Source organism: Littorina saxatilis, linkage group LG5 (assembly GCF_037325665.1).
Source record: "Littorina saxatilis isolate snail1 linkage group LG5, US_GU_Lsax_2.0, whole genome shotgun sequence".
Taxonomy (NCBI): Eukaryota; Metazoa; Mollusca; class Gastropoda; order Littorinimorpha; family Littorinidae; genus Littorina; species Littorina saxatilis.
In genome coordinates, this window is record NC_090249.1 from 18393949 (window position 1) to 18404308 (window position 10360).

Below are 10360 nucleotides of genomic sequence, written 5' to 3' on the forward strand. Positions count from 1 at the left end.
ACCCATTTTTGAAACTCAATTTCAAGCAAAAACACAAGCAAACGTGAAACTAAACGTCTACGAGAACTTAGGAATTTCTAAAGACTTTGTTACATTCAAGGTGAAGGATAGCTTTAATTAACCACAGTGAAATTATGATTACCCCTTAACTTGCACACAAAAATGTACTTCCCTTACCGTCCTACCCATTTTGACCCCAAAAATGTGCTTTTACTCCTGAGAAAAAATAAATAAAAGTGACATAACATTTTGTAAACAATGTTTTTATGTAAGTGCATGGATTGCCTGGGAATGGGAGTGATACACAAGGAAAAGGAGGCGTAAATGCCTTATTTTTTGGAAATAATATGAAACTTGAATGTAGGATATGAGACTTTTGTTCAAGAATCATCACTGAATAAATTAGAAGAAAAACAAATTAAAAATACGATTTTCGAGCTTGAATATCTGAGTTCAATCATGCTTTTGTAAACGCTGTTTATGTATTTTCTTGGGTAGATGTCAATAGGACGAATGATCTATTTTCATTCTACTTCCTGTTCTGAGGGCTGGCGGAAAGGGGAGGGGGGGTACTCCATGCAGCCTTAACTTTGACTGCACTCACAATGAAGCTTGAATTAACTACTCTGCTTAACTAACCTAAACTGTAGGCCAACTAATTCATAAGCGAATTTCAGTTTTAGGCTTCGCACACGAATTGCATGTGTACCAAACAATATGACTGATATGTTCTCTCTGTTTCTTTGGCTGAGCTTATGATAACAAAAAATAATAATTTTTATTGCACGATTTTGTAGTATCGCACTCAGTTTGCAACACACACTCTAATCTTACGTAATATCCCCTCATGTGTGTGAACGCACCTGAATTGTACCAAACTTTCAGTGAATTTGTAGTATCATACTTACTTTGCACCAAACTGTTTGATCGCACCTAAATTGTACCAAACTTTCAGTGAATTTGTAGTATCATACTTACTTTGCACCAAACTGTTTGATCGCACCTAAATTGTACCAAACTTTCAGTGAAATTATAGTATCACACCCCAGTTTGCACCAAACTCTTTAAGCTTACAAAACACCCGCACATATTTAATATAAGTGAATTTGTAGTATCACACTCAGTTTGCACCAAACACTTTAAGCTGACGTAATATCCCCTCGTTTTTTTAACCGCACCAATTAAATATAAGTGACTTTGTAGTATCACACTCAGTTTGCACCAAACATTGTACGAGAGTTTTTTCCCGATTTGTTTGACCGCACCAAAACTGAACCGAAGTGTTAGCGCGTGTTTTGGAACTCACCACAAACTGTACGTAGGGCTAGCGTTCCCTCGATTTGTTTGAGTGCACTTACATAGCACCAAAATATAACCTAATTTGTGAAAATGCACTCAGCTTGTACTAAAAAAAGGTACGCGCCAAAGACGACGTTGCCGTGTTGTAACAGCGCACGCACTTTGAGTATAATACCAAACAAAACTCTTACTTGTTGTATTCCACCCATATTGTACTAAAACTGTCCAGACATTGCACAATCTAAAATATAGATAAATATAACGCTGACTCCTTTCTATTTTTGGGTATGCCTGAGAATCGACCCCAGGAAAAAAAAATGCAAGATATCCAGGACTCGAAGGTGTGTAACCTTTGTATTATTTTGTAATATTGCATCCCATGTTCCCCACACATGTACCATAACGTTACATTCGCTAGTGAAATCACAACCATAAATTTACCAGAGTTGTACATTCTTGTCGGCATAAATTTGAAGAATCAATTTGCAGGTGAACTGCACGGATATTGAAACTTAAGAACAGTGTTCTATTTGAATTCTGTGATAATACATAACCTGTAGTTAACTGATCATTTCCGGAAGAAGAAGAAATTCAATTCTCGATTGCAGACAATGGCTTTAAACAAATATTGTTTTCTCGGCGGCCGCTTTTAGTGTGTTAGCCTACTGGTCCAGTTTTGAAAATTTAAGGAGGTTAAATTTCAATCGGTCAGACCGAAGATTTCATATTTTACGTGACAGGTAATTGCTCTTTTTTCACAGTAAATATGACAAAACAAGTATTGTTTGTTTTGTTTCACAGTAAAAATTACCAAAAAAGTATTTCTCTTTTTTCAAAGTAAATAATGACAAAACCACCCTGTTCGGTGTTGTAACTGAGCGATACGAAACAACACGAGTCAGGTTGTAAGCTTGACCCGGGCCAATTTGAAAAGGGAAAAGTGCTGTCACAGTGCGTTGACTGTCTTCTTTATTCACACCCAAAATGCACCGAGATCAAGCAACTGTTTTTTTGCACCTAGAATGTACCGAGCGGTAACAAAACACGTTCCAATGTCAACTCCACACTCAAATCGCACCGAAACATGAACAAGTGGGGTGATTCGTGCAAATACACATTTACATGACCTTTCAGGAACAAAGATGACAACGAGTATAAAAGACATGCGGAGTTTTACCACAGAAAATCATTTGATTAAACAGTAATTACTGCTCTCGTTATCTGATTTTTGACTGTGGCACCTATAAAAGGCTTCACGGGAGAGGTAATAACTGGCTTACACCCTCCCGACATTTAAATTTTGGAATCTTGGCTCTTGGTAAGTATATTTTTTCAATTCAACATTTTTACAAGTTTGAGCAAAACTGGTAGTGTGTTGGGAAAGGGAACCATTTCTCTTATCAGTCAGTGTCAAGTGACAATTCTGTTCTAACCGTAAGGAGGTGTTGATCGACAGAAAAATTCAAACTGTCCACTTCACATTCATTCTCAGCGGCGAGTGCAATCGCGACGTCAGAATTGACGAAAAGTGAACTAGCACAGGATGTTCCGACAGGGTTTTTCACAGAAGTAGTTATTCCTGTATACAATTCTATGCAAGATGTCTTCCATATTTCAACAGTATTTCATATTTGTTTCTCAATTCAACATTCAATTATTCATTTTAAGCCTACAAGGCGGTAACGTATGCATCGGTAACGTAAGGCCTAAAAAAAAAAATAGGTGTGGTTACGGTAACCCGACCTACCCTATTTTTAGGGGCCGACCCTATAACTTTTTATTACATTTGTCAAAAAAACAAAAAAACCACAAGAAAACGAGTGCAGAAAACGCAATGAAAGCGAAAGCGCCCGAGTCGCACACTTATTTCCCTGTCAAGTAGGTTTAATTTGTACACATTAGAAAAAAAGTTTTAAAAAAAAAAAGTGATTGCCTACCTTCCTACCCTATTTTTTTTTTACTATGTTACCGTAACCACACCTAATTTTTTTTTAGGCCTTATGTCTCGCCCTTTACTTTGATTGACGGTACCAAAAACCACGGTGGCGCAGCTGAAACCACGTAGCCTAACAAGGGAGATCATCCAAGACACTTTTCCCAATGGCGTCCCCGAAAGCTCAGGTGCAGATGGTGTACAAGAACTGTGCACGAGCTCTCGGTGAGGGGCCTCATTGGGACGACAGGACTCAACACCTCATCTTCATCGACATCCTCAACCGTGAGGTGCACCGCTGGGACCCCACCACTGGCAAAGATGAACTCAGGCGTGTCGGTGAGATGTCAAACTTTGCATCATCTTATTTCTTTCGGGGCGGGGGGGGGGGGGGGGGCGGGATAGGGGTTAGGGGTTTGATTTTGCCGTGTGTTTGTGTGTATGTGTGTGTGTGCGTTCGTGCGTGCGTACGTGCGTGTGTGCGTGCGTGCATGCGTGCTTGCGTGCGTGCGTGTGTGTGTGTATGTGCTCGTGTGTTTTATACTGCTGAATATTTCTTCTTATTGTAATTTTGTGAGCAAAAAAAGCCCTACTCAGGCATATGTAGCAATAGCAATACATGTGAAATTGCAGTTTGTTATTTAAAAAAATGTCATTCCACAGTCACTCAGTTTAATCCTAACTATTAATTCTAGTCAAAAACAGGACAACATACGCATAGAGAACCACGCTAATATGCTAATCAAATGATACTTGGTATTTGAACAGACGACACGGTAGGAGTGGTGGTGCCTCGTCGCAAGGGAGGCTATATCTTGGGGTTGGGAAGACGATTTGCTTCCCTTGACTGGGACACAGGAAAAACAACGACTATTAAGGAGGTATGCAGCGTTTAGTTTGTCCACTTTTGTTTAGTTGCATGACTGTCTGACTGTCTGTCTGTCAGCTTGTCGGTGGTTTTGTCTGTGATTCTTTTGTCTATTCTCCCCCTCCCAACCCCACCACCTCCTCGCTCTTTTGTCTATTCTCCCCCTCCCCGGCCCAACACCACCACCTCCTTGATCTTTTGTCTATTCTCCCCCTCCCAACACCACCACCTCCTCGCTCTTTTGTCTATTCTCTCCCTCCCAACCCCACCACCTCCTCGCTCTTTTGTCTATTCTCCCCCTCCCAACACCACCAACTCCTCGCTCTTTTGTCTATTCTCTCCCTCCCAACCCCACCACCTCCTCGCTCTTTTGTCTATTCTCCCCCTCCCAACACCACCAACTCCTCGCTCTTTTGTCTATTCTCTCCCTCCCAACCCCACCACCTCCTCGCTCTTTTGTCTATTCTCCCCCTCCCAACACCACCTCCTCGCTCTTTTGTCTATTCTCCCCTTCCCAACACCACCACCTCCTCGCTCTTTTGTCTATTCTCCCCTTCCCAACACCACCACCTCCTCGCTCTTTTGTCTATTCTCCCCCTCCCAACACCACCACCTCCTCGCTCTTTTGTCTATTCTCCCCCTCCCAACCCCACCACCTCCTCGCTCTTTTGTCTATTCTCTCCCTCCCAACCCCACCACCTCCTCGCTCTTTTGTCTATTCTCCCCTTCCCAACACCACCACCTCCTCGCTCGTTTGTCTATTCTCCCCCTCCCAACACCACCACCTTCTCGCTCTTTTGTCTATTCTCCCCCTCCCAACCCCACCACCTCCTCGCTCTTTTGTCTATTCTCCCCTTCCCAACACCACCACCTCCTCGCTCTTTTGTCTATTCTCCCCCTCCCAACACCACCACCTCCTCGCTCTTTTGTCTATTCTCCCCCTCCCAACACCAACACCTCCTCGCTCTTTTGTCTATTCTCCCCCTCCCAACACCACCACCTCCTCGCTCTTTTGTCTATTCTCCCCCTCCCAACACCACCACCTCCTCGCTCTTTTGTCTATTCTCCCCCTCCCAACACCACCACCTCCTCGCTCTTTTGTCTATTCTCCCCCTCCCAACACCACCACCTCCTCGCTCTTTTGTCTATTCTCCCCCTCCCAACCCCACCACCTCCTCGCTCTTTTGTCTATTCTCCCCTTCCCAACACCACCACCTCCTCGCTCTTTTGTCTATTCTCCCCCTCCCAACACCACCACCTCCTCGCTCTTTTGTCTATTCTCCCCCTCCCAACACCACCACCTCCTCGCTCTTTTGTCTATTCTCCCCCTCCCAACACCACCACCTCCTCGCTCTTTTGTCTATTCTCCCCCTCCCAACACCACCACCTCCTCGCTCTTTTGTCTATTCTCCCCTTCCCAACACCACCACCTCCTCGCTCTTTTGTCTATTCTCCCCTTCCCAACACCACCACCTCCTCGCTCTTTTGTCTATTCTCCCCCTCCCAACACCACCACCTCCTCGCTCTTTTGTCTATTCTCCCCCCCCCCTCCCCAACACCACCACCTCCTCGCTCTTTTGTCTATTCTCCCCCTCCCAACACCACCACCTCCTCGCTCTTTTGTGTATTCTCCCCCTCCCAACACCACCACCTCCTCGCTCTTTTGTCTATTCTCTCCCTCCCAACACCACCACCTCCTCGCTCTTTTGTCTATTCTCCCCCTCCCAACACCACCACCTCCTCGCTCTTTTGTCTTTTGTCTATTCTCCCCCTCCCAACACCACCACCTCCTCGCTCTTTTGTCTATTCTCCCCCTCCCAACACCACCACCTCCTCGCTCTTTTGTCTATTCTCTCCCTCCCAACACCACCACCTCCTCGCTCTTTTGTCTATTCTCTCCCTCCCAACACCACCACCTCCTCGCTCTTTTGTCTATTCTCCCCCTCCAAACACCACCACCTCCTCGCTCTTTTGTCTATTCTCCCCCTCCCAACCCCACCACCTCCTCGCTCTTTTGTCACGGTCTCGAATAGCAGCTAGCATCTGCTGAAGGGACATTAAAACCCAAAAACCAATCGCTCTTTTGTTGATGCGGTTGCTTGGAGTCTGTCTATCACTTCGTATACTCTTGTTTTTCAAAACGACTTAACTGCTTTAGCCAATCATCTTTTTTCTTTAAAATCGAGTATAGATCCTGATTTTCATATAGAAGGCCATTGTCCTTCAAGCGTTGATGTATGGAGCTCTTCCTGCTCCCGGATGTCCAGCCATTTGATAAGCATTCCGACACGCAATGATTTGGAAGAAAAAAAAATCTGGCGGCGTAAAAACGATCATACACGTAAAAACCCACTCGTGCAAAACCATGAGTGAACGTGGGAGTTTCAGCCCATGAGCAAAAGAAGAAGAAGAAGAACCCAGCAAGAGTAACGATCATCTCATCGTACTAGCTGCTTCAAAAAGAAACAAGTAAGCAGAATATTCCACCCGTTGTCCATGGCTGCCATCAGGATCAAGAGAAGCCTCTACAATGCTTCTGCTACGCAACAGCCCCATAATGTTTCTTTATATTCAGCAGAAGTTTGCATCTCCTGACCATGGAAGTTGCTGTGTATAATTTACATCTAATTTCGTTCACGACACATACACGCATTATTGTAAATAAAATTAGATTAGATTGTGCTGTAAATGGATTGGAATCATGAATAGATTTTATTTTATTTAGATCTTAATTTTAATCAGATTTTGACTTTAGTCATGTTGTACGTAATGTTAATCAAATTTTGATTTTGATACCATTTTGATTTCAGTTGATTTAATTTGGTGAATTATTGTCGTCACCACAGGTAGGACCAGAGAATCCGAGGCCCTCCACGGCAGAACTGCCGGACCCATCCGCCGCCAACCGTTTTAACGACACCGGCAACCGCTTCAACGATGGCAAGTGTGACCCCATGGGGCGACTCTGGACAGGTGACACTGCTCATTTCATTCGTTTCTTTCTTCTCAGTTTTTAGCATTTATTTTGGGAATTTCAAACTTCGTGATTTCGTAAATTAATACAGTTATGATTGTCTGTAATAAGATGCGTACTACGTGGATAATTTCTTAAATGGATGACAAGTCATGAACCTGAGTTCGTAATTTCGTAAATATAAATGCAATTATGTGTTTTTCGAATTAAAGATTCATATCAAGGGTGTAATCTCTTAAATGGATGACAAGTCATGAACCTGTGTTAGGAAACGCTGCCGTTGCTGAACTTTGGTTCAGTTTTGTGTGTTGCATGTAGTTGACTTATTTGTACTTTGTGGGAAAGTACTGATATTATATTTTTTGTAAACACAATATTTATGTTTGGACGAGAATGCAGGTGAACTTTCTAGTCCTGTCAAAACAAGTTGTTTACCACGTTGTTTTGAGTCGTGGGTTCGTGGCGTTCGCTCGGATTAAGTGCGTCGGCACTCACAGAGAATGTCACTATTCTAGTCCATGGACAGTTCATCTAATTTTAGTTGTATCATGTTCGGTCTGGAATATTCTCGAGATTGAGTATTTACTATATAGGCCAGCGCGATTTGTATATTAAAGAAGCTTCTACTTTGAGTTCTGCTATGATGTGCAGTTGTATGTATGGAATGCTAAATAAATCCTCGAACTCAATTTGACGAGTTTTTGTCTGCTGCTGTGAAGACGGGCCACGTAGAATAAAAGAACACAACTATACGACATTTGAGAACTTCGTCAATCTCAAGTGTCGTGTAACAACTTGACTTCGTAATTTCGTAAATATAAATACAATTATTATGTGTTTTTCGAATTAAAGATCCGTATCAAGGGTATAATACCTTAAATGGATGACAAGTATTGAGCCTGCGCCTTGTGCAAGACAATTTCAATTTCCCGAGTGTCGTGTCACTGTACACGCTTGTCTGCCCGCTTAGTCTTCAGTCACATGTGTATCCTTCCCTGAAAGCTTACATTCTTAGTGATTTTGGAAGCCTCGATGAAGTCAAGATGCCGTAAAGCCCAACAACCTGTACACCATATCGACGTTAATTTGCTGCGGGTAAAACAAAGGACTTTTATCAGAGAAGCAGTGTTTCCGCTACGCACTTGTATTTCAGCTAAACAAACTATTCCCAATTCTCCCACCAGGGACCATAGGGCCGTTCGGGCCGGGTGGCTTTGTGGCCGGCTCTGGGTGTCTGTACAGTCTCAACGTGGACAGGACGGTGACCCTGCGTCACTCCGGCGTGGACCTGACCAACGGGATGGCCTTCTCCAACGACAACGCCACCCTGTTTTACATCGACTCCACGCCTAAGAACATCTACGCCTTCGACTACGACCCGCAGGCCGGCAACCTCAGTGAGTGTATCTGTCGTCTACTTTGCACCTTCGTGCAGCCCTGAAAGTGGCGAGTATTTTACTCGCCGTGGCGAGCAGAAACATGTAACTGGCGAGTAGAAATGTTCATCTACTCGCCAAATGCGAGTAAAGTTGCTGAAACAAATGGTTGGTTTGGCGAGTAAAATTTGCCCTTTAATTGGCTTCTACATTTTGAGAAGCACTAGCCAAAGGCTAATGCACCATTGTTTTGACTTTCAGGGCTGTCGTGCCATTGGTTTTTGTGGGGTTTTATTTGTTTGTTTATTTGTTTGTTTGTTTTGCAGCTGTTAAACTCAATTCCTACTTCGATCTCTTACTTACTGATCTCTTCCATTTTGGAGGCTGACTGAATGTCGAAGAATCACGTGCACCTGAGCCCAAGACTCCCCCCACCTGCCAGATCCAGCCTTGTGTATAATAACGCATTTCAATCGTCACCTGGATGTTTGTCCCCTGAGTAATGCTATGTGGAGCTAACAGTCAATTTTCCATCTTTGTGTAAAAATGGACATTAAAAGGGTTCTTATCTTATCTCAGTATTGTTTCATTCCTTGACGTTGCAGGCAGTGAGAGAACAGTGAGGCAGTTCGAGGACAGCGGTGGCTCCCCCTACACGGCCGAGATCCCGGACAGTATGACTATAGATACTGACGGCAAGCTGTGGGTCGCGATGTTCAACGGTGGCAAAGTTCTCAAACTTGACCCCGAGACAGGTATTCGTAGTGTTGATGTTGTTGCTGGATTTTGATAGAGTTAAGTTTAGTGTGTTTTTAGATTTTTATTATCAGTTACGGAAAAAAAATCCAACACACATGTGACAAAAAACTACCCACTCTTTTCCATATGTCCATACAAAGGAAGGACAGTACTTCATCATTACATAAAACACTTAACGGCGAATGGGCCTACTTACATGGCAAATAATTTCTTTAGTCGATCATGTCGACCTTCTTCAACGTTCAAACCTACTTTGGAATCGATTTTCTTGTAATAACTTGCTGTACATATCTCTTTATGATTTTGTACGCAGGCAAGACGTTGCAGACGATCAATTTTCCAGTGACGCAGACGACATCTGTGGCCTGGGGAGGCCGGAACTTAGATGAGCTTTACGTCACTACCGGTCGTCTGTTTCCGGAAGAAGAGTTCAAGAAGCAGCCGCTAGCGGGGTCACTGTTCAAGGTCACGGGGCTTGGGGCCAGAGGTCGACCTGCTTATCTATATGAGGGCTGAAGTACATCCAGTAGTAAGCCTGCAAAAAGCGTTCCTTTTCGTTTGCACTTAATACATTGTTTGCTAAAATGTATGTTCTGCACGAAATGGAGTGGAACTGAAGTATTGTTTTTTGTATTATTTTAAATAAGAATATTTACATGTATATGCCGCATAATTCATTGCAAAATACTGGACATTTTTTCTCTATATATAATGAGTGATAAATACCACTAAAACGATTATGTATTAATATCAATGTTGTAATATCAAAATCTTTGCACCCGTGTTTGTGTGTGTGTGTGTGTGTGTGTGTGTGCACACGCGAGCACATTTCCAGACAAACTAATATGTCTTGTGTTTTAAAAAGAAACAGAGTGGGGTCAGTTTGTATGTGTTTGTTTTTGCGTACTTGCGTGAGTGCGTGTATGCGTAACATCCAAAAACTGACAAATACGACCACGGAGATTTCTAATTAATGTTTTATTTCCTTCTTGCGTTAAAGAAAGCCAAAACAAGCCGTAAACAAAGCTTTTGCCATTATATAAACATCAAAATTTAACAAAGCTGCAAGAATCTAAAAATTATTTCAATTCTAATGGAAAGAGAAATACACCGGAGTTTCCACAATATTGAACATGAGAACAATTAGCGTA

At 42.9% G+C, this 10360-nt stretch overlaps 1 protein-coding gene across 2 annotated transcripts; it reads left to right on the forward strand.

The window, feature by feature from the left end:
- Positions 1–2430: 2430 nt before the first annotated feature.
- LOC138966472 (regucalcin-like) lies at positions 2431–10360 on the forward strand. Of its 2 annotated transcripts, none has more exons than XM_070338729.1 (7): positions 2431–2617; positions 3295–3571; positions 4001–4113; positions 6947–7073; positions 8259–8471; positions 9056–9205; positions 9523–10360. In XM_070338729.1, the coding sequence occupies exons 2-7, from the start codon at positions 3400–3402 to the stop codon at positions 9723–9725; spliced, it is 978 nt and encodes a 325-aa protein (XP_070194830.1). In that variant the 5' UTR covers positions 2431–2617; positions 3295–3399; the 3' UTR covers positions 9726–10360. The 2 variants fall into 2 exon arrangements, with proteins under 2 accessions (XP_070194830.1, XP_070194829.1); XM_070338728.1 differs by having other exon boundaries at positions 2432–2617; positions 3351–3571.

Coding starts and splice junctions, on each gene's coding strand:
- LOC138966472 (XM_070338729.1), top strand. CDS start 3,400: ATGGCGTCCCCGAAAGCTCAGGTGCAGATGGTGTACAAGAACTGTGCA. Junction 3,572..4,000: donor AGATGAACTCAGGCGTGTCG/GTGAGATGTCAA, acceptor GTATTTGAACAG/ACGACACGGTAGGAGTGGTG. Junction 7,074..8,258: donor CATGGGGCGACTCTGGACAG/GTGACACTGCTC, acceptor TTCTCCCACCAG/GGACCATAGGGCCGTTCGGG.